This window comes from Heloderma suspectum, chromosome 3 (assembly GCF_057233095.1).
Source record: "Heloderma suspectum isolate Gila_16-S chromosome 3, 16-S_ref, whole genome shotgun sequence".
Classification (NCBI taxonomy): Eukaryota; Metazoa; Chordata; class Lepidosauria; order Squamata; family Helodermatidae; genus Heloderma; species Heloderma suspectum.
This window is the reverse complement of record NC_139460.1, coordinates 126,206,452-126,231,764: the sequence shown is the minus strand read 5'-3', so window position 1 is coordinate 126,231,764 and position 25,313 is coordinate 126,206,452. Positions and strand designations below refer to the sequence as shown.

Here is a 25,313-nt window from a genome sequence, read left to right as displayed (position 1 = left end):
TTCTATCACTTTCCTAGGTGACATTTGGAGAACAGAGCTATCACTAGGGACAGGTATAACACTCCTTCTAATAGTGAACTCAGGATTGTAGATGAAACTGGACAACTAAGAAAAAGGGAAGTATGGCATCAGAGTGCTCAAGGGAATCCCAAGGTTTGCAGAACTACAAAAAATATTTAGGGAAATACCCAAAAGGGCAAACCAAAAGCCAAATGAGGACTGTGCATGCTCAGTGGCCATAGAATGCTGTAGTCTGTTGTGACTGGGTTTGTGCGTGTGTGTGGGGACTGGGGAGGAGAGGGAATAGAATGGAATGGAGCATCCTTGTGCCTGCAGTTGGGAGCAAAGCATGGCAAGGGCAGGGAAGGGAAGGGAGAACAACAACCAGGACTAGAAACTTGGCTAGAAAAAGGTCACATCTTTTATATAGCTTCAAAGAGACAAAGCAAGGCATTCTGGCAAGGACCTTGTTTCTGACAACTTGTGTGCTGTCAGTAATGCTTAGTCTAGTCCATCTGCTGGGTCACACTACAGCCTCCAAAAGTTCACGCCATTCCCATGACTATTACCTCTCCAACCCAGGGTGCGGTAGCAATGCCATCCCCTGAGGTGGGCCCCATACCCCCAAATTCCCTTAATGGGGCCTTTCCTGTGTGAGGGATCCTAGAGCTTTCCCCACTCCCCCTGGACTAAAGGTCTTGCATGATGCCGTAGTGGCAGTGGCAGTTCAGTCATTGCGGTGAAGAGGTAAAACAGCCCCATAGGGGGCAAAAGAGGAAATACAAGCAAGCACTGAAAGAGAATTGGTATGAGGAAGGCAAAACAACCAAGAGCAGGGGCTTCATCATACAAGGCTAAAAATCCTGCTATTTACTAGGGCTTCTGCTTCCGGAGTCTTGGTGGGATTAGACTAGGTCCTTCCCATGTGGCTTTAAAAAAACACACACCTAAACTTCTATGTATTTCATTACAAAGCCACTAGGTGACGCTGTTGTTTTATTTGCAATAAAAATGACTTTAAATGGTATACCATCATTTATATCTCCTCCATGGTGGGAGGAGGGAAAATGCCGGACTTTCATTGTAATGGAAAACAACGCAGTAGAGCTCACAAAGAGCGGGAGGTTCCCTGGAGGAGGGCTACGTCATGTAAACTTCTGTGAGTAAACAATCTCCATAGCAGAATAAAAGCCCCGTGTGAAGGAGCCCCAGGGAGCCAGTTATGATCCTGAGTAAAATTGCTTCTCAGCTCCATCAACCTGAGTCGTCCATAGCAATCTGCAACAATAGCTTAAGTCAGGGAGGGCAAGTCCAGTTGGGCAGGCCCAAAACAGAATGGCTGAGTCCGTGAAAGACCCGCCTTTTATCACCTGCAATTGGACCAGAGGGAAGAGGTTTGCCCTCTGCCTGAGTCAGTCCCTGCCCGCAGCCACATCCTAATTGGCTGGATGGGTAGTGGGAAAGGAGCAGGGAATCAATCCAGTACACTGTGCCAGAGATGTTCCTGCTGCCATGGTAATAGCCACTGGAATGTTTGTGTTCCCCCTACACCCCAAACACAGGCAAAAAGAGGAGCTGCCATTGCAAGCAGAAACCCACGTTTGCTTACACCTATTGGCTATCAAATAATATACAGCCTCCCAACAGAGGCAGTAAGTATATTGCTGAATACTGGAATCATAACAACAGGAAAGACCATCAAATTCATGCCCTCTTTTGCAATACCCATAGGTATCTGGTTGGCTGTTGTTGGAAAGCGAATGAAAGATGGATCTTCGTTTGATCCAGCAAGGTAATTGTTATGTTTATATATATAATCACGTAATCATACACATATATCATCACATAAGCGTTTTGTGCAACTTTTAAGTTGTTAACCTATTTCAAAGGCAATGGAGTCAGTGTTTACCTGACTCATAAACAACTTTCCATTCAAGTTCATCTACTTTCAATGCCTTGAAATCGAGAGTTCAAGTCTCAATCAATCCGTTTGCTTACCTGAGAAAGTTTCAGGTACATAACCAGTTTAGCCAGGAAAAGAATGTCATGTGGGGTCAAAGGTGCAGGAACTCTCACTCCTGGTTTCATTGAATGGAATTCATTGGAAATACTCAAGTGAAAACTGTAGCTTAGCTGCAGACTCACATAGGATAAAATGGAGAGGAGGAGGATAATGTAAGCCGCTTTGGGTTCCTTGCAAGAGGAAAAAAGGCGGGATATAAATGCAATAATAAATAAATAAAAATAAATACCAACCAGCCAAGGCCAAGTCATGACTCCTGAGTCTCAGACAGTTCCCTAATTGTAACATCAAAATAATGATTATGAATGATCTTGTTCACCATTAATGTTGCTGAAGACAGGAGTGCAGTCAAAAGTGTAAAACATGCTACATATTTAAAATGCTATGTCGTTTAGAATAGATACCATCTCGACAAAGTTAGACTCCCCCACCCCACCCTAAGTCTTATTGAAAGTAATGGGAGATATAAGAGTTTAGTTGTACGCCTGATTTTCTCTGGAGTGCCTCATGTAAGTACAAGATCAATGCTTTGTTCTCTGCCATCAGTTTCCTAACTCATACATAAAATAATAATAATACATGCACTTAGGTGAAGTGCGATGGGAAAGGCTTGGGATTCTAGTATGTGAAAGTGTTACCGTTATAGTTCGGACACTGAAACCTGAGTTGGAACTCTGTACCACTACACATTAGACAGTTGCCAACCCTTCTGGGTTTTCGGTGCTACTGGCTTGTTTTTCCAACAAATTTTCCAAGGAAGGTAATATTATCTTCTGTATACTGTAATAATATACAGTATTTAATTATGATCTTATACTATATTGTTGTACGTTGCTTAGACATTTCTTTTAATGTGATTAATAAATATAATTAAACATTAAATAAATAAAATAACTCATTTTCTAAAGAAAAACTGCATTCCTATTCAGCGTTCCCTTTGAGATAACTAATTAACTAAATGCAGGTTTATGATCACGTATAAATCATGCAGCAGCTTAGGCCTGTGTGAGCAAAAGGCCTCTACAAATATGTACAAATTACTAAGTATTGTGCAATTACTTACTGGTTAATCCCTAAGACTGAAAATGCCGGGGGCAAACTCACCAAGAAGTGGCAACTTTTGATGGAGGAGAATTGCCTTTAATCCCAATGGTGGAGCTGCAAACCTTGTAGGGTGGCCATGTGTCCTACTTTACAGACTCCTCTTTTTGAAGGGCTGTCCAGTCTAAGTCCAGTTTAAAGATAAATAACTATATTAAGGGTGGTGAGCAGAGATCTTGTAGTTGACCATCAGTCTGAACAGCAGACTGAGCTGGTTGCGGTACTCCCACTGTGTTGAGATTTATTCTATTTCTACTTAAATGACACTATTTATTTTTCTAAATTTGCATCTATACCTATACATGAACATAAGCAAATGTTATACAAATCACTGGTGATGCATAAGTGGCCACCCTAACAACTTGTGTAGCCCACCAAGCCAGCTACAACTCACATGACATATTGACCCATTTGCATGATCGAAGGGTAGTTAACAAGCCACAGTGTCTTGTTAACCACCCTGCACCTGCCAGTTGTGTGCCGGCTGGATTTACATAACTACCCTTCGCCAGTGCAGCTTGTTGTTATGTCTGAACCTGACAAGGGTGGGTGGTTAACTAACCATCCAGAACCCATGTCCTTTTCTAGGGTTGCTGGGTGGTTTGTTAACCACCCCAACCACCCACCCTGGCCAAGTTCATATGTCACAACAAGCCATGCAAGCAAGGGGTAACTATATAAATCTGGCCAGCACGCAATTGGCATGGGCAGAGTAGTTAACAAGCCACCGTGGCTTTTTAACCACCCTCGTGTCCTGCAAACCAGGTCAGTTAAGCTTCCCCTTCCCAGGGTTCCAGAGGCTGCTCAGGCTTCTCTGAGGCTTCCATTTACACAACAAAAATACGTACATTAATTGTATTAATTGGATTCTAGTTTAGCACTTAAGCATGCAGCAAAAACATTATCAAGCCCCTGTTGCCTCCTGACTAGTGGACTGTGTCCATTTTGGTGGGTCTGCAAGTTATACAGAACTGACTGAGAGCTGACAGTGATTTCCAATCGGCAGGCCTACTCAAAAGCTCTTTCTTCCTATTTTATGTTGTTTCATAGAAAATCCTACTGTTGACCTCTTTACAGGATCTGTTTTCTTGTAATGAGAGAGCACTGGAGACCTATTGTGTCTTCATAATATTTACAAATAAACAAGCAGAGAATGTTGGAAGGAAGCAGACTCCTAAAACAGGCTGCACAATCCTTAATAGTGTGCATCAGCTGCCGTAGAGCAGCTGTCCGCAACCTGGTGCCCACCAGTACTGTTGGACTACAAATCCCATTACCCCTAGCCAGTATAGCGGGAAGGCTGCCATACAGCAACAGCAAGGAAACACTTGCACACACCCTGTTTGGCAGCTTCAAGTTCAGCTGCCTGGCTAAATATCCAGCTTATTGTCTCCATTTCGCTTCAAGCTACCTCCTTGGCCTTTTCCTAAATTGTAATCAGTGCAACATTCCAAAGGCTGAAGAGAGTTTTCCAGTGATTAAGGGAAGGGCCATTAAGTGCCAGATTATGCAAAACCATAGTAATTGACAATAATCAAAGCAAAACTTTATAACACTATGTTCTAGGGCAGAGCCCAGTCATTTCAAAGGTGGTGTTCTGGTGTGCACCAGTTCAAAATAACCCTTGTAATAACACTCCAGAGGTATCTGAAAGGTGGCACCGGAACACTCACGACATCATATCCAATACCAAGTGTCACGAGGAGAAAGGGATGGGTGGGGTGGGGTGGGGAATCACAAAATCCTATTGCAGGGCAGGATAAACACGCACACACCCTAACCAACCTATTCATTAATAAGTTTTATACTTCACTAGTATCAATCATAAAGATTTGGCCAAGCTAAAAGAGGGAAAATGTATTCTATACTATATGTATTTGAATGATATTATTAATGTTATTACTCCATTCATTCAACAGTGTTTAGGCTACATCCTGCACCTCTTTTCCTGGGAGTAAGCATCAGTGAATTCCATTGGACTTACTTTTTTGAGTAGTCACATAAAGAATTGCACTGTGTCAGTTAACGCTAATGTAGATTTAGGCTAACACAAATGGATTGGTTTACTACTGACATTACCACATTGCTCTAAAATTATTATTTTTCACCCCAAGTGCATTCTTCTGTTTGAAAGAACAGGAAATGCGAATCTAAAGTGCTCTTCTAAGGGAAGGATGGGGCCCGCAATAAACAAAAGCTAATGTTGACTCATGCAACTTTACACAGGGGAAGCTGACACTGAAAAGCTTCACTTGTTGTTAAAGATCTTTAGAGAAAAAATGGTCTCAAAAGAAAACAATGTTGTAAGCCATTGGGTACTATCAGTTTCCAGTGCTTTTTTAATTGGCAAAGCCAATAGTCTTGATTTCCAGGGCTTTTGATTTCAAAACTCTTCAGTAGCGAATGTTGTGGAGGGGAGCAACAAACATGAATGCCAGCTTCCTTCTCTCTTTTGTCAGAGAGCTTTTCTACATGAGGCATTCATTGTGTACTCATCATTCCCCACTCATGGTTGTTTACAGGTTCTTCAGATGACATTGTGACCCTGCAGTTTCACTTCTGTTTGTAACCAGCAGTTTCGGGAAGTTTTTTAGAGCAAGTATAATAAGGTATTTTTTCTGATGATGAAAGAAAATGCTGTTTCTTGTGAAAAGAAAATCCGATGCTGTAAAGAACAATATTGTTTAGGAACCTGGAATGTTAGATCAATGAATCAAGGTAAGCTGGAGGTGGTCAAACATGAGATGGCAAGATTGAACATCGACATCTTGGGAATCAGCAAACTAAAATGGACAGGCATGGGCGAATTTAATTCAGGTGACCATCATATCTACTATTGTGGGCAAGAATCCCTTAGAAGAAATGGAGTAGCACTCATAGTCAACAAAAGGGTGGGAAAAGCAGTACTGGGGTACAATCTCAAAAATGATAGAATGATCTCAGTACGAATCCAAGGCAAACCATTCAACATCACAGTAATTCAAGTCTATGCCCCAACCACTGAGGCTGAAGAAGCTGAGGTTGATCGGTTCTATGAAGACCTCCAACACCTTCTAGAACTAACACCAAAAAAAGATGTCCTCTTCATCATAGGGGACTGGAATGCTAAAGTAAGAAGTCAAGAAATCACCGGGATAACAGGCAGGCATGGCCTTGGTGTACAAAATGAAGCAGGACAAAAGCTAATAGAGTTTTGTCAAGAGAACACGCTGATCATAGCAAACACTCTTTTCCAACAGCACAAGAGGCGACTCTACACATGGACATCACCAGATGGTCAATATCGAAATCAGATTGATTATGTCCTTTGCAGCCAAAGATGGAGAAGCTCCATACAGTCAGTAAAAACAAGACCTGGAGCTGACTGTGGCTCAGATCATGAGCTGCTTCTTGCAAAATTTCGGCTGAAATTGAAGAACGTAGGGAAAACCACTAAACCATTCAGGTATGACCTCAATCATATCCCTTATGAATATACAGTGGAGGTGAGGAATAGATTTCAGGGATTAGACCTGATAGACAGAGTGCCTGAGGAACTATGGACGGAGGTCCGTAACATTGTTCAGGAGGCCGCAACGAAATCCATCCCAAAGAAAAAGAAATGCAAGAAAGCCAAGTGGCTGTCTGATGAGGCTTTACAAGTAGCTGAGGAAAGAAGGGAAGCAAAAAGCAAGGGAGAAAGGGGAAGATATATCCAACTGAATGCAGAGTTCCAGAGAAGAGCAAGGAGAGACAAGAAGGCCTTCTTAAATAAACAATGCAAGGAAATCGAGGAAAACAACAGAATGGAAAGACTAGAGATCTCTTCAAGAAAATTGGAGATCTCAAGGGAACGTTTTGTGCAAAGACGGGCATGATAAAGGACAAAGAAGGCAGGGACCTCACAGAAGCAGATGAGATTAAGAAGAGGTGGAAAGAATACACAGAAGAACTATACAGGAAAGATCTTAATATCCTTGATAGCCATGATAGTAATGTCCTTGACAGCCATGATAGTGCGGTCACTGAACTTGAGCCGGACATCCTCGAGAGTGAAGTCAAGTGGGCCTTAGGAAGCATTAGTAACAACAAAGCTAGCGGAGATGACAGTATTCCAGCCGAGCTATTTAAAATCCTAAAAGATGATGCTGTTAAAGTGCTGCACTCAATATGCCAACAAATTTGGAACACTCAGCAATGGCTGCAAGAAGGTGATGCTCAAAATCCTACAAGCTAGGCTTCAGCAGTATGTGAACCGAGAACTACCGGAAGTACAAGCTGGGTTTCGAAGAGGCAGAGGAACTAGAGATCAAATCGCCAACATTCGCTGCATCATGGAGAAAGCAAGAGAATTCCAGAAAAACGTCTATTTCTGCTTCATTGACTACGCTAAAGCCTTTGATTGTGTGGATCACAACAAACTGTGGCAAATTCTTAAAGTGATGGGAGTACCAGACCACCTTACCTGTCTGCTGAGAAACCTGTACAAGGGTCAAGAAGCAACAGTAAGAACCGGACATGGAACAACTGATTGGTTCAAAACTGGGAAAGGAGTACGACAAGGCTGCATATTGTCACCCTGCTTATTTAACTTATATGCAGAGTACATCATGAGAAATGCCGGGTTGGATGAATCAGAGGTCGGAATTAAGATTGCTGGGAGAATTATCAACAACCTCTGATATGCAGACAATACCACCCTAATGGCAGAAAGTGAAGAGGATCTAAAGAGCCTCTTGTTGAAGGTGAAAGAGGAGAGTGCAAAAGCTGGTTTGAAACTCAACATTAAAAAAACTAAGATCATGGCATCTGGCCCTATCACTTCCTGGCATATAAAAGGGGAAGAAATGGAAGCAGTGACAGATTTTACTTTCTTGGGCTCCAAGATCACCGCAGACGGTGACTGTAGCCATGAAATTAAAAGACGCTTGCTCCTTGGGAGGAAAGCTATGGCCAACCTAGACAGCATAGTAAGAAGCAGAGACATCACCTTGCCAACAAAGGTCCGTCTAATCAAAGCTATGGTTTTCCCAGTAGTAATGTATGGCTGTGAGAGCTGGACTATAAGGAAGGCTGAGCGCCGAAGAATTGATGCTTTCGAACTGTGGTGCTGGAGAAGACTCTTACGAGTCCCCTGGACTGCAAGGAGGTCAAATTAGTCCATCCTAAAGGAAATCAACCCTGAGTGCTGATTGGAAGGACAGATACTGAAGCTGAAGCTCAAATATTTTGGCCACCTAATGCGAAGAGAAAACTCTCTGGAAAAGACCCTGATGCTGGGAAAGACTGAAGGCAAAAGGAGAAGGGGATGGCAGAGGATGAGATGGCTAGATAGCATCACTGATGCAATGAATATGAACCTGAGCACACTCCGGGAGAGTGCGCAGGACAAGAAGGCCTGGCGTGCTATGGTCCATGGGGTCATGAAGAGTCGGACACGACTGAACGACTGAACAACATAATAAGGTATTTTTTCTGATGATGAAAGAAAATGCTGTTTCCACTTGTGTATTTGTGCTGTTTCACTGTACAACAGTGCCACTTAGAGGTAGTGGAAAAGCTGGAAAGGAAATGCTCCTTGTGTAGTGCTCGGATCTCATTTCTACGATGAAACCAATAGTAGATGCAGAGGATTAACAGCCTTGTGTAGAAAAGTCCACAGTCTCATTCAAGATGGGGTTTAGCCCCAACATACATTTTCAGTGCCAGAATCTAAGATTCTGAGGTGGGATGTCAGTGTATTTATTCAATCAAGCCAGCACCTGTTGGTGTCAATCCTGGAATCTGGTTCTGAATTTGGTGCAAGATCCCGGTGGATCTCAAATGTTCTGCAAGGCTACTGTATATTCACAGACACCTCACCCCTGATTTGTTAACCTGTGTGTTCTGCTATTATTATTGCTGTCTATATACCATGACAACAACCCACAAGAAACCAGACTTCCATGATCCTATAAGATTGGATTCCATGCCCAGCCAAAACAAGAAGTGATTTAACAGAATGCCTGATTTAATTTGACTGAACATAAACATGAATTATGCAGTAGACTGAAGTCAAGCCAAAACCACAGCCTGGCAGATGCCCCAAGAGATCATTCAAAACTTGTGGCTTGCCTCTGAGAAACAGGTCTGAAGCATGTCTACAACCACACAAAGCAGCAATTAATATTTAATTCTTGACTATTTGCACTGCAGGTGTGGTCTAACTCTCGCTCTGAGCAGGTTTAACTGTTACGCGAAGTATTCTGTAGAACAGGGGTTGGTAGACTTCAGGCTTACAGGGTCTACTTTGTTTTTGCTAGAACCCCCATATCCACCAACCAGACCTAAGTGAAAATTGCTTAAGAGCCGAACATACATCTAGACGTAGGGAACACAGTGCCCAGACCAGGACCTGGTTTCATTGCCAAATCTGTGCTCGCAGTACTTTCTCCAACAAACCCATTCCTGATATCCACGCCCACCCCGCACCAGCCTGGATGGACCAAGAGTCTGCATAGGCAGCTTCCTATGCCGTATGCACTCACCACAAATTGCAATGGTCCACTCCATTCCAACACTCTGAACACTGATGTTAATTGTGAAAAGGGGGGAATCAACTATCTTTTTTCAATGGAGCTTGTAAAATTTTCCAGATATGGAAGCTTTTCAGATTTGATTAAAGCAGAAGATTTCATTTAAAAGAACACACCTGCACCCATTAGAAGTATACAGCAGGTCATACTTGAACAAAGGAGAAGAAACAATAGTGAGGTTGCACCAGTGACTGTGTTGATCTATGAGGATGAATGGGCAGGTTGTGTGGCATTTTGGAGGTCGGGTAGTTGGGCTAAATGCCCTTCCAACTCACAGTGGCAGCACAGAAGACATGCAGGGCCACCTCCAAGGGAACTGCTGCCAGTCAGTGTCAACAATACTGGGCTAGATGGACCAAGGGTCTCACTCAGTATAAGGCAGCTTCCGATGTTCCTATTTTGGGAATGCTTGGGTGACAGATTCATAAGTCAAGAGATGGAGTGGGTTCAGCTCACACAAGCTGGGAGAGTCCTCAATCCCCATGTTCAGTCCTCAACATATTACACACATTGCAGGAGTCTGGGCCCTGGAACACGACTGACACTTGCAAACCTTGAGCACTTGCTGTGGGAACACTTACTTGCAACTTATTTGAAACCAATTAGATTTAAACCTCTCTCACTATGCATTGAAACAATGGATCAGATATACAATTAGCTTGTGGAGCGAAACCAGTGCAGTTAAAGCCAGTATAATGTAATTGTTTGGATGAACAAATAATTACACTTAAGCATGTGAGATGTGGCAGAGAGGACTAAGTATACCTTTATGGATCAAGCACATAGCACTGTGTGCATAATTACATGTAAAGCCAACTCACAGTGATACAAGACTTCAGTTAATACCTCCCATCCATACTTCTCTGCGCAGTGTGGGCATTCGCAATGGAAAGGCTCAGCTTTTCAGTGACAAGAGTGGAAGTGTAAATCTCTCCTAAGGAAGAGATGCATAGATGAATAGCCAATGCATCTGTAGACGTCAATGACAGCAACGTGTGGCTTGCAGACAATCCGGACTCAAATGTTTTATTTTGCCCGTAACATCTAACAGAGCAGGCATCTCCCACCAAGTAAACAGGAATGGGGGTTCAGAGGTCCCCAACAATTTCCAAAAGAAATAACACAAGAAAATAAAAACTGCAATTATGTTCTTTTGCGGGGGGGGGGATCACTCTTTCCTTGGAGTGAAGTGCCTTTTTGGCCCATAAAAATGTTTTTTTTCACCTCTGGTTTCTGCTGTCCATTTGATGGAGGGTACTGATGGGAACGCTGCCCTGCTCTCTTCGTCCTCTGACTCAAGTTCCTGAATATCGGTTTCAGGTGCTGCGTTATGGCGAGGCTTTGGCGGTAACAGTGGTTTTTGTATTCTGGCTACTTTATTCTCTTCGTTTGTTGTTCTTCTCTGACCTGTGAAACCTGCTGGTTCAGCTCTTGAATACAGCGTCTTCATTGGAAGTAATTTCTGCTGTTGCCACTTTCTTTGGTGTGATTGTGCCTCTGGCCAAGGCTCTGAACTGAGCTTTGAAATGACCCCAGACTCAGAGTCACTGCTGCAGTCCCCTGGAAACAAGAAGCACAAAATGGAAGGGTCAATTATGGGGTGACCTACATTACAGAGGACAGTCCTGTCAGAGAAGAGTCCTCTGTCAGAGAACAGTCATCTAGTATTTGAAGGGCTTGTCCAATCCCGGTCTGGGTTAAAAACAAAGAACCATAAGAAGTGAGAGAGCAGGGCCTTGAAGTTGCCCATTAAGCACTTGTAGCAGGCACACTGGTCACCTACTCCCAGTCTTCCCTGCCATGGTGAGATGTATTGTATTTCTCATTAAATTATAGCAATTCTTTTGAAATGTATATCTATGCATATAAATTAGCATATGCAATTTTTATGCAGATCTGTATCCTCTTTTGTCCTCTTTTTGGGAGATATATTCCTCTTTTTTGGCAATGAATAAGTGGTCACCCTGGTCAGTTACCACACTTCCACCTCCTTCTGCGTCAGCCGATATGGATGTTCTTTTCAAACACGAAGAGGTAATTGAATGAATGAACATAACACAGTGCAATAAAGAAATATGCTGCACTCGAGGTGTGATTGAAACTTGAGTGGGAGGGATTTTGCTAAATATTCTTGGGGTGGGCTGAAATTCTCCACAGTTTAAGGGGAGCCAAAAAAAGTGCAGACATTTCCATTCCCGCTGACCTCACTGTTTATCATCTCCTTCCCCAGGCATGTCTGTGAACTTGAGGTTAACACTTCAGGCATTTGATGAAGTGGAAAGTGTCCACAAAAGCTTAGGCTATAATACATTTGTTACCCTTTAAGGTGCCGCATGACTCTGTTGTTTTTACTGCGACAGACTAAAACGGCTACCCCTCTGGAAATTGTTACCCCTCTGGAAATAGTTACACTGACGTGGTTCAGACGTAATGGAAATGCAAGTGTTGTTTAACCCATGAATTGCCAGGATATAGCAGGAGTAGCGAGTGCACTGAGTTCTGCATGCTCACCACTTCCATTTTACATCTGGGGCGTCTCTACATTAAGGGAAAAAAACTGCACCCTTGCCAGGCTTTCTTCTGGAATCTTTCTGCGCTCACTATGGGCTCTTTTAGATGGAGACCAATGGCAACCATGTGATTTGTAATTGAAAACTTCCCCTCTCGGCAATGCGCCATAAGGTTCAATGAAACAGTGCCATCTATTGGCTGTATTATAGTGCAGTGCTGACTTTACACACTGGGGATATCCCACGATATCCTGCGATAATTTTAAATAGTGAATTGTTTCCGATCTTTTTAAAAGCAAGGTTATCGGGGGAAGGTGCAGAAGATGTCCTGGAGGTTGACAACATCATGTAAAGGACCTGCAAACTTCCATGAGTGGCCAATCATGAGCGTGCAATAAATCACTCATGTGGAGAAGCCCCTGGTTTGGGGAACAACCCAAGAATGCTCATTCCTGGGTTGTTGTTCTGTTGTGCGAACCTGGCACTCTGGATTGTTGAGAGTTAAAACAACCCAAGTTTTAACCCAACAACAAACCTTTGTTTCTTCTATAGTTAGTCATGACATGAGAACTATTTGTTTTTCATTTCACCAGACCTGAAATCCCCGAATATTCCCTTTACTGTGGCTATTCAGATCACACTACTCTGAGCTAAGTTACCACCTGTTTTTCATGTTGCAATGTTCTTATAAACTATTTTTGGCATTAGAAAGTCAACTACTGAATGATGCAGAACAAAACATCTAAGATAGGCAGGTCTGTAATTAGTGAATTGTTTTGGTTACCATTGAAAAACAGGATGGGTTTCGGGGCACCTGTAATTACCAGGGCTTACAAGAACTTGGTCCAAAGAATTTTAGCTTCAGGGCCCTTTGATATGCCTTGTTGTGTCAGAGTGTGAGTCTTTCACTTTCATCATAAGATCACAATGCAGAGCTTCCTAAAGAAGCCCGCATCCTATGGATCATTAAATGCTTTTGAGCTATGAGGCATTTCTGGCCATTTACGTATACCAGGCCTATCATATTTCTAAATTGTGCTTTGGACTGTTCATTATTAAATATGATGAGATCTATTATAAAAATGATCTAGACTGTGTGTTGAGACCCACAACTGGGTTGCAGCCTAATCTAAGGTGGGTTACTCACACCACAAGTTCATACATATATGGTACAAAAAAAATTAAGAAGTTGGTTCTTTAACACTTGTTCAGGGTAAGTGGGGGGGGGGGGTCCAAGTCTGAAAAGGTCAAAGGCTACTTCTCTGTACAATATAAGAACACTAGAATTACACAACTGCTTTTCTGATTGCATTTTCATATGCGAAGTCTGGAATATGAAAACAACCACACCACCACTTCTCTTCCATTCCATGTCAATCTACAGATGCTATCTTTTTATGGAAAGATCCCTTGTGTTTTTAAGAAGTGCAAAACAGACAGAGGTCAACAAGCTTTCCCCATCATTGTATCCCCTTGTTAGGAAAAATATCCCCTGTTGATTTCTGCCTGTTACTCAAAGGTTAAAGACAGCTTTTAAAATGGGGGCAATTCCATCTCTAATCTTCTTGGTCTTCGGAAGCCATAGGCAAAAATTCAGCTTCCATGCTTACAATCCATTAAATTAGAGAGAGAACTGCAAAGAATATCAATGGAAAGAGTGTTTCTCTAAATCAGCCTTTCACAACCTGGTGCCCTCCAGATGTGCTGGACTACAACTCCCAGCATTCCTGACCATTGGCCATGCTGGCTTGGGCTGGTGGGAACTGAAGTCCAAAGCATGTGGAGGATACCAGACTGGGTGAGGCTGGTCTAAATGAAAGCTGAGCATTTCAGCATTCCGATGGACTCTGTTTTCTTATGCCTTTTAAATGCCTTTCTCATGGTCCATATGTTATAAATATCTGATCCAAAACTGCTTTTCCTGGGAATGGACACTTTATAGCTATTTGCAACCTCAGAGATAATATAACATTTGGTATGAATTGGAAGCAGCATGTCATTTTTCTTGTATTCTTTTGATTAAAATGCATTACCTGTTAGATCATCATCATTCCTAGCTTCACTTCGAATTGGTCGAACATTACCAAAGGGTAACGACAAGTAACGCATGCTTTTCATGGCTGCCTGTGGACAAAGAAATGTTGAGGAGGATGACACACATTTCTAATATCTTGTGTATTATAATTTCAATGGATTTGAACTCCGGTCACTCTGAAAAGTGAATATGTGAGAATTTGTGATCATATCTGAAATGAGTGCTTAAGGAAATTGTTATGTCTGAAACAAGTGGTTATTGAAATATTGCTGTTTTCTAATTGAAAAATCTTCAAATAAAGTAATTTAAACAAATAAACAAAATCCACCCAGGGCACTCAAATATAGTTTACAACAGGGGCAGGCAGAAGGTGGATCAGGATCAAATGGTAGATCTCCAAATGATTAATTGCAGTAGGATGGCAAGGTTTTCTGACTCCCAATAGTTTAGCCATAGCAAGTTAAATTGAAATTTTAAAAAAGTCTCTGCCATGGCTGGCCTTGTGCTAACTGCTGATCTCTTAGCCTCACCTGTAAAATCTAAGAATGAATTGATTGCCGTTGACCAGGTCTTTGTGCAGCTCTACTGGCCACTTTGAGAGTTTTGTCTTAGAATCCCTGTATTTGTATATATTTGTATATTCCTCATGGAACATGGGATGAAGTAGGTAACTGATTCCATTGCCCCACCTCAGTATTTTGCATCTAGCTCTGATTACTGCATCTATGCATTCTAGTAAAAAGCAAAGTCGATCCCAAAATCTGCCCATCTCTGCTTTAAAAGGCATAAGAAAACAGAGGCAGCTCATGCTAAACATTTCAAGATAATCCTGTATACTGTAGAATTACATATTTTAAAAACAACAACAAAGAGTCTTGTGGCACCTTAAAGACTAAAAACATGATTCTGACATTAGCTTTTGTAAATTTGTTAGTCTTTAAGGTACTACAAGACTCTGTCATTTTTGCTGCCACAGTCTCCTCAATTTCCTAGGATCAGACATATTGGGAAACTTGCTCAGGGGTGGGCAATTTGTGGCCTTCTAGATGTTTTAGCCTACAATTTCCATCATGCCTTACCATTGGCTATGCTGGCTACGGCTGATGGTAGCTGTAGGCCAAAACAGCTAGAGGGTCTATTCCTGAAGTAACTTATTCAAGAGTGAAAGTGGAAGCTTTCAATCTCCTCACACATGCAAAGGAGGCAACAGGGGAAAGGGAGCACAAGAACTTAAGGCTCATGCAGGCTTCTGCTCATAATAAACTGTGGTTTGTCGTTATGTCTGAACTGGGGAAAATAAGCATTCATGGTGTGAATAAGTGTGACTGTGAGAAAAATAAGCATTCATCGTTACTTTATTACTTGTATAGCCACTCTAGTCTTCAATACTTAGTAAAGTATTCAAGCACTGAAATATTTGTAACCTGTAATTAAAGCAGGCATTTGTAAATAAAGGAAGCAAATGAGGCCATCCTAAATCAGATGCAGCAGATAGACTTTTGGCAGTAATCCATGCCTTTGGCTTATGAAAACAGATTTCAAGGAGGAAGACCTACGGGGAGTTGCTCATGTCTCTATTTTTAATCAACATTGCACCCAAATTTCCCACTAGTTTACTTTCCTAAGCATCTGTATTTCTAGCTTTCTACCACTTTCCTCATGACTGTGTGTCCGCTTGACAAGAGCCATGTTTAAGTTTCTAATCTTCATGGATATTGCAACCCTGTGGCCAGAAATATTTCTTCGCTCTCTAAAACAATATATGAAGTAAATAAAATGAGGTCTTTTATTAGATTAACAGAGGCTAAAGTAAGAAGACTAGAGATGCTTTGAAGTTTCAGAAAACTCTTCAGCAGACAGTGGCCTGGTTTGCATGTAACAAGAACCCAGAGTATGGGTCAAGTGTGGGTTGGGTATGGGTTGTCATTGAATTGTGGGTTGCACTTGAACTGTGGGTTCTCATTTCATGAGAAGCATGCGTTAACTATGGGTTGTTAACCACAAACAACCCAGGAAGAGAAGCCACGGTTTGTTGTTGGGCTGTGAACTCTGGGTTGTTCATGATTAGCAACCCATGATTCAACAACAACCCATTTTTGTTGTTCAGTCGTTCAGTCATGTCCGACTCTTCGTGACCCCATGGACCATAGCACGCCAGGCCTTCCTACAACAACCCATACTCTGGGTTTTTGTTATGTGCAAGCCAAGTCAATGGAATAGTTGCAGAAAACTCTCCAGCAGACAAGTAGCAGAATGCCAGGGTATGTGTACGTGTGCGTGCATGTGGAGACAGAGAGAGAGAGAGAGAGAAAGAGAGAGAGAGAGAGAGAGAGAGAGAGGGAGGTAGAGAGAGAGAGAGAGAGAGAGGGAGGGAGGGAGGGAGGGAGGGAGGGGGAGGGGGAGGGAGAGAACAAGTGTAGCATACAATTAACAGGAAATTGTGTGTTGCTCATAAGGGACTATTTGTTGTTCACACCAAACTTCCACTCATTGAAATAAATAGTACTTTGGGTGCAAACAGTATTTCGCAGTTCCCTTTACTTCTGAAATCATATACATTGCCATAAAGGTCCTTTTCAAAGATTAGGCTGGAAGTGGCTAAAGCCATTTCAGCATTGCTGACTGGGTTTGCCAGTTCCCAGCTGAGAAACTCACATGATGTCTTTCAAATCCAGCCCATCCCCATTTGCTCTAATGAGGCAGACTCCAGGGTGTGCTGGCACTGCCATGACAGGAGGAGGCATTCAAAAGAACCAGTGAAAAAGTGGGCAAACCACAAACACATCATCCCCTACTTCAGCAATCATTTTAAAGGCTTCAGCAAGAATCTCCAACTGCAACCAATTAATACTAATTTTTCTATCCATTTGTAACCTAGATTTGTGTTCTATATATATCAGAAATCTCGTTTCCCAGCTGTTGAAGGTTTTTTTCCTAGTTTTTGAGATTTTTAATGAAAATTATCCCACTACCCAGTAAAATTTGAGGTGGTGGGTTTATTATTACTTCCATAGATCAAGGGTCCTCAATCTTTTGGGGTTGGTGGGCACATTTAGAACTTTGAGAGAATGTTGTGGATGCTGTGGGACTTGCCCATTCACAAAAATGGCTGCAATGGTGGACGTGGCCAGTCACAAACACCCATTTCCCAGAAGATGAACTGATGAGACTAAAGAAAAGTAACTTACCCAAGAACTTAACTACAAGGCAGAGTACAAAACCAGTCTTTTGAACCTGCAATTTTCTGCTCCAACACCCATTTCACACAAGTCAGATTGATGTGGCTCAGAGACAAGAAATTTGGCCAAGAAACTGAGCACAAGGCAGAGGTGGGTTCTGAACCCCAAATGCCAAATCACATATGAGCTTCCACAAAGCACAACAGCATAGCCATTTCATAGAAGGCAAACCAATGATGTTCAGAGAACACACCATACATGCTCCTAGAAGTACTCTTGAAAATAAAGATGCCATGCCACTGGAAGACAACACTTCACTTTCCAGTATGCTAGGTTCCTGGTGAATTATTTTTAAATTAAAAACAGATCTTTAAAAATAAAATAAAAATAAGAAGGGGCCTGGTCAGCACCAGGAGAGGTATCTGTGGGCACCACATTGGAGACCTCAGCTATAAAGCATGGATGTTCATGTTAACTCTTATTTTTAAAAAGGAATGCTGGACTGATGAACCACCACCACCACCAGCATTTCCAGTACTACAAGAACCTTTATCATTGCAGGAACAGCTTGAATAATAGAGGAGCATTCCGTGGCCACAGCCTACAGTGCTAATAAGCAGCGGCCTTTGTATCTGCAGGCGGTTCAGCTATTTTGCATAGCTCAGTTCCACAAATAGCACAGCTTGTGAAAGGTACCTGCCCTCCCCACGGTAGGCTGTATCCTTTCCTCGTGGTTTGCCTAAGGCTGTGCTGGTGCCGGATGAGGATTTCTTTGGCTTGCTTCTCGCTTGTGTCTGTGGCAAGAGTGTACCTGTTGTATGACAGCGTCTGAAATGAGAACAGCATCATTTGAGATTTTTCTCAGGATAAACTCCCAAACAGTGCACCAAAAAATCATAATCACTTTATAAGCATGTGGGTTTTTTGTGATGCAATTTATCTTGTAGATCTCCACCAAAATGGATCAAACAAGTAATGTACATATTAGCATATTCTATATACAAATAGTAAACTCACTCCCCAAGTGTGGATCTTTGTATCACCAAAACAGCACCATCCACACACAAGAGGGAGGGAGGAATAGGTTTGTAGAAATCCCTAAGTGGGGGGAAGGGGGAGGGACCGACCCCAAAACAGCCAAATGAGAACTGAGCATGCTCAATGGCCACAAAAAGCTGGCTGACTGTTGGATGGGGCGAGGATGGAAAACCAGGGGCAAGAGAGGATGGAAGGGAGTATCCTGGAAGAAGGCATAGGCTGGCTGAAATCCTGTACAGGAAACTTTTATTGCAGGTCTCGCGTGTGTGTGCGTGTGTGACTGTTCTCCATAAGGCAAAGAGAATCCAGCACCTTGGTGCCTAAACAAATTTATGGAAGCACGAGCTTAAGCTTGAACCTACTTCATCAGATGCACGAAGAGGCCTGGGAGGTTTTGTGGAGAAAAACATCATCACCCAGGGATGGGAGGACCTCAGCTGCATTTGAATGGCTCATCTAAGTTACAGGATGCACAGAAAAGCCGCAGTGAGCCATATGTGTGGAGGTAGTGCTTGACCTTGCTGACCTGTCTGGGAGGTGCGACATGTCAGGATTTGGCCATTTTCTCCACCAGGGCTTTTGATTGGTCAGCTCAAATACACTGTCATGGTTTAGTTGTCTGGGTTGTGGCATGGCAGTCAGGCAGCCATTTGCATATTTCTGTGGTTACTGGGAACAAGGCTTTTTAATCTAACCAAGGAGAAAGCAAGTGCTTTCCAACTCCTGGTGCATGAACATATTCTACAGCTATCAGAAGTGTCAGTTTCTCTGTGCTTAAAACAAGGTCTTGAAAGTTGAAACTAACTAGAAGTTAATCCTGTTTGGATGCATTACAACAGCCAAAGACAACAAAGAGTTTTGTGCGACCTTAAAGACTAATGTAGCATGTATTATAGCATAAGCTTTCATGGATTACAGTCTCTTGTCCACAAAAGCTTCTGCCATAATACTTGTGTAACAGGGCCGGTCCAAAACATGTTGGTGCCTGAGACAGAAAAGCAGATAGCGCCACCCCTGACCCACCCCAAGTCAAGGTGTATAGTATCCAAGACTGGCCACTAGTATCCAAGACTATTTGGGCACCTCAGCCAGAAAATCCCTCAGGTGCCATTCTCTGAGAGAAAAAGTGCAACAATAGTACATTAAATAACTATTTGCTGCCCTTTCATGGCACCCCACCACTGCCACAATTTCACCTCAGCAGCAGGAAGTGGGTCAACTGGGAGAATCACACTGACTCATTATGTAACTTTGAGGTGAGTATGGCAAAAGCAACTGGGGGATGGGGGAGGAAATGGCGAGTGAGGGAAGGTGCGCCCACCCCGCCCTGATGGCAATTTGTGGTGGCTCTCAGGGACACTTTTTCAAAATGTAAAACGTGCCCACGGGCCCAAAAAGGTTGCCTAGCCCTGAACTAATATAACACAGCTAGGCCACTAGAAACAGAAAAGACTATTTCTTTGATCATTCAACGTTTTAAGCAAGGGACGTCTGCCACCTAGTGCCAGTCCCTGGAGTCTTCCTGCTATTTGTTTCCTGCTATTTGTCATTGTAGATCAGAAATGAAAGTGAATGCTTGGGAAGGAAAAGACTGGTGACCCTTTTATTTTGTGCTGTTGGGAAGAAGCACAGCAAGTGCAGGTATCAAGTCTGTGGGAATCATTATAGCATTAAAACATGCGTACACAAGAAACATGTACACATTCACTAAGGATCTGAACCCATATTTTCCCATGATGTTATTCTGTGGTTCAGCTGCGATAGACTTCAACCAATAATGCTGACATTTCTGTTATCACTCTCTGCCACTAAGGCTTTAAAGAGTGCAAACATGATCTTTTGTTCTAGAACTATGACACATGTCACCAGAATCAGAAACACACACCCTTTGTCTCACTTGATACAGATTGTGTGCCAGTATATTCTGTATGGACTCCACCTCTTCAGGGGCAAGTCTCCGTGTTCTTTGATTTCTATACCTCCTGCAAATAGAAAGGAAGGCAAACATTACACTGACTAGATCAAAGGTCCAACCATTTCCTATACACTGTTGGCCCTGTATGGTACACAGTGTGCATCTCTGTACACTCTTGTTATTAGCATTTGTTAGGTGTTCATAGGATGCCTTGCTAACAAGGATTTCTCCATAAAAGCAAAGGGACACACAATTTAGTTTCTTCATACTGTATATTTGTGTATAAATGAGTCAGTGTCATCCATATAAAATCCACATATCCCATGTCCCCCACACAGAAAATATTTCTTTGTTGAAAACTGCCTGCTGACATAGAAGTGATAACAGCTAGAACTATTCTTTGTTATTCATTTAGCAAGTTAAATTCCTAACTCAACTCAAGCGCTCAAGGGTGGGGTGGGGGTAACAAAAGACTGAAAGCAACATTCAATAAACTTAGTGATTTTTTTTTAACACCTTACAACTATAAAATAAAAGACTAGAATTTAAACTACAGTAAAGCTGTGTGATTTCAGCCATTAAAGGCCAATCCAAATGAAAATGTCTTACAGTTCTTCTAGATCATGTTCTGGTTCAGGTTTCGGAGTGTTTCCAGAGAAAGGGTTCTCTACTATTGTAGTCCAGCCTCCAAAAACCTTCCATTTCATGTTCCTAAGATGGTGTTCCCAGCTGATTGTCAATGATCATAATAATCATGATACAAAACATGTGCGGAAGGAGCGGAAGAGACAGTCTCTACAGGGCCCGTATTTTCAAGGTAGTTCAGTGGCATGGATGCTGTTTCCCCGTAGTAAGATCTCATGCTGTTGCAGTGACCATCTATATCAGACTCCCACAAACAGGTGCCCTTGAGATGTGCTGGATTACAACTCCCATCACACCAGTTTTTCTGGCTGGGAATGATGGGAGTTATAGTCCAACACATTTCAAGAGTGCCATGTTGTGGAAGGTTGATCTACATACTGGAGATTACATGTCATTGTGCTAACCATGTGTATTATAACCACATTTGTATTGTATTGTATTTTTCTGGTGTGCTGCTCACGCAGTTGCTATCTACTTCCATGGGTCATTATGCAGACATTCTGACCAACATGTTGAGGCTGGATGCATGAAAGGGGTGAGCCTACCTCTGCAATGGCAAACCCCACCCCAACCCCGAGTACAGTGAATGTCTGCGACGGGCTTATTTCAATATTTCTCAATGGTGTTCAGCAGTTTTTCCATACTACAATCACACTTACCCTGGCCCCCTCCTGCTACAAATAGAAAATGAGGTAGCAAAGTCTATGAACTGGTTCACACAACCTTTTTTCATGTCACAGCGATTTGGTGAAGGCACTTCAGAAGAAGACTTTTGGGATGTAGAGTCAGCCTTGTATTATTTTACATTTGTTTGTTTACTTATTTATTTTGCCCCTGTCACACCTTTCTTCCATTACATGGGACTCAAGGGGTTTTTCTACATGAGGGTTTTAATCCACCATTTTACCAAGGCTTCTGCTTCTGGATCCTTTGTGGGATTAAGATTGGCTCCTATACACATGGCCTTTTTTTTTTCTGGGGGGTTTCTTTCACTGCCTTTCTATATGTTCCATTAAACAGCACTAGGTAGTGCTGTGGTATAGCAGAATTGCACAAATACACCAGGGTTTCATGCTGCCATCCAGGGAAATACCTGACTTTCCTTGTTAGAAAACAACGACACTATAATGGTTGCAAAGAATGGGAGAGTTCCTGGAGGATGATGTTGTCATCCTCCAGGGCCTCTCCCACAAACTACCTTGAGTGAGTAGTCATGAGCACACAATAAATGTCTCGTGTACAAAAGCTCAAGGTGGTGTACATAAGGTTCCCAGGCAATCACCCACCCAGGAAGACCAGATCCAGACCTGCTTAGCTTCAGCAAGGTCTCTGCCTCATGTGCCTTCAAACCATACTCTAATACATGTTAAAGTCTCCAATCACCACGTCTTGGAAAAGCTCTAAATGTGGCTTCAGCTAGGAGGTAGCGATCATAACAGATGTCACGTGAAGAGACATGCCATAACATTCATAGTGGGCACACCACCACATAAAAACAGCCCTAGAGCACAATTCCTACATGACATTTATTTTACGCCAAGAAGAATTCTAACTATCCTTAGGAAAAGGAAAGGAAAGATTCCTCTTGTGCAAGCACCGAGTCACTACTGACCCCTAGAGGGATGCTGTTTTTTCTCTGTGTTTTCCTGGCAGACTATAGCAGAGTGGTTTGCCATTGCCTTCCCCAGTCGTGACTACCTTTTCCCCCAGCAAGCTGGGTACTCCCCTAACTATCCTTAGACACACGCTCATATGCATAATGTCCAGTGTGAATTTGATGATCACAGATACATCCAACAACAGTTGGTGAAGGCACTTTTTCTAGCATGATCATGAGAACTGCTGTGGGATATATGGCATGTTTTAACAGTGACAATGTGTACTGAGTTCAGTCAGGATGGCTCACATGTAGAAAAAATCATTGTGCATAAACTGTCAGCTAACCTAGTTCTCTAGATTTTTCTATTGAAATACCCTTAGTTTCAGGTGAACAATGAGCAACTCCACAAATATTATGAAGGCAATTTGTCATACAGTTAAAACACAAGTATAAAAATGGAAAACTCTTTTCATGAAGTTAGCTATTAACCAAGCAACTTGATAACAGTGAGCATATCTGCCTGAGGGAGAAGTAACATGGTTTCTGTTTAATAACCCCAGTCCTTTCACATTTGTGCTTCAATGCTATACAATTTATGATACAAATCTATTTCCAAGTAAAACAAAGCAGACGTGTTAACTACCCAATAAAATGTTATTTTTTATTATTGAAAGCCTTTCATTGGTCATTATGCTCTGCAGTTCCACACTAGTGCAGGTGCTATAAAACCTCCCCTGGTTCCTTTAAAAGTGAATTATAACTTTAGCCTAACAATCTACACTTACCACAAGTGTATTCAAGCTTATTATATGTATTTGATCCTTAAAAAACAGAATCTCTTTAGTGGAAACATCAAAAGTTGGAAGGGAGGGATTGTTGAGTATAATTGTTAAGGACTGTTAACGATGTTCAGATTTTGTTTTATTACATTTTTTTCAAACAAAACTTTTAAAGTCACTCCAGCAAAATGACTGCCTCTGACATACCACAGGTCCATGAGAGCATAACATTTGAATAGGGAGTCCTTGCTCATAAAGACAGATGACGCAGTTGATTTCCCAATAAAACCTGGGAATCAACTGCATGATTTGACCTGCATGATACATTTGACCTGCATGATGCATTGGATTGTGCACATGTAGATCCTGTTCAGACATTATATTCCCACATGGACATCCAGCCACATTGGAGGTAGGTAAGGAATGCATGCATTCACTCCTGCTTTCCAGCCATACATAGGGAAGCCATTGGACAAAGTATCATCCGATCTGGCTGCTACTTAATCTAAGTGTTGTTTTCCATTCCATGTGTCACAGAATCACAAGATAATGGGTTAGACGATGATCCAAAGCAAGTTAGTCATCATACTAAGAGAGCAATCCTATGGGCTACATGCCCACATGATGGAGGGCTCCAATGCCAGAGCCCTCTGTCCTTCCTAAGCCTCCTAGGCTATTGCTGGCAGGGAATCTTTGAAGGGAGTTCCAGAGCCTGGGCACAGCTACTGAAAAAGCCAGATCCCAACTAGCCATATTTCTGGGGAGGCTGCAACACGCATCCCAACCAGAACACTGAAAACAACCAACTGTTGGCCAAACCTGCCCTTAACTATCTCTAGTGATGAAGGCTCCACAACATCCTCAGCAATGTCTTTCCAGTTCTTCACTACCCTTGAGCTTTCCAGAGTTCATATTTCCAAGTGTTTTGCAAAAGATCTAAAAGCCTTTTGGCCATTGAATGAACATTTTTGCTTGTTTAACTATCTGACTTTTAACCTATTATTCAATTACATTTAAATAATTGTGCTTAAGTGTTAAAGAGTTTGCCAATGTTTACTAAAACTTCAGCACAGATACTTTGAGTCTTTCAGACCAAGTGAGAGATAACTTAAAACTTAGTATCTAAGGGTGGAATGTGTGTCTTGAGGCCTAAATTAACAGAAGTTGTTTCACCTATCAGTTTGAATCTGTGCCTTTTCCACCCTCATGCTCACATGTAATATTAAGCCTCCAGCTTGCTGGAGGTGGGGGTCTTTGTCTTGAGGGGGTTTGCGGTTTGCCTTGAGGCCTGAGTTAATATAGTATCTAAAAAGGAAAGGCCATATTTAATGTTCGAACTTTCATTTCTTATTACAATAACAAATCAGAGCCAAAATGGCTTCGAAAAATGAAACAAGGTTGCCTTTCAATTTCAGCCATACTGATTAAAATATGCTCCATCAATAAATGCTTAGTAGAAACATATCATTTGGGGGAGTGGGGGTGGGGCAGGGATGAATTTAACTAAGGATTCTTAACAAGAGCACAGACTTCAGCCTAAGGACCATACACTGGTTTACACATGCTTGGGTGAATGGACCATCGAACACCACTGACGGAACTTGCACATCATTTCAAATACTCCACTTTTCAGTGGGGTCAGTTCACACATTCAGCTATCAGTAACTGAACGTGCAATCTTATGCATGTTTAGTCAGGAAAAAAGTCCTACCATTCCCAGTATGCCCCAGCTAGCCACGCTGGCTGAGGCATGCTGGGAATTGTAGGACTTTTTTTTCTGTCTAAACATGTAGGATTGTACCCTGAGTCCATCAAGGGATAAATAATGATGTGGTATATATTGTTGTGTGAACCGGCCCCTAGAAAGAGCTCATTCATGGTTTGGAGAGCTGATAAGCAATCACTTTTTCATCACCCTTTTTAGATGACTAATC

The 25,313-nt window shown here is 42.2% G+C and overlaps 1 protein-coding gene across 1 annotated transcript in view; it reads right to left on the bottom strand.

Moving 5' to 3' along the window:
- Positions 1-10,683: 10,683 nt before the first annotated feature.
- SLC9A4 (solute carrier family 9 member A4) overlaps positions 10,684-25,313 on the bottom strand; it is a 39,208-nt gene continuing 24,578 nt past the window's right edge. Inside the window, exons 9-12 of the mRNA XM_084841789.1 lie at positions 20,326-20,422; positions 18,099-18,230; positions 14,222-14,312; positions 10,684-11,238 (exon numbers count right to left, since the gene is read on the bottom strand). Coding sequence (XP_084697915.1) covers positions 10,847-11,238; positions 14,222-14,312; positions 18,099-18,230; positions 20,326-20,422 — 712 coding nt within the window. The 3' untranslated portion in view covers positions 10,684-10,846. The remainder of the gene's footprint in view (positions 11,239-14,221; positions 14,313-18,098; positions 18,231-20,325; positions 20,423-25,313) is intronic.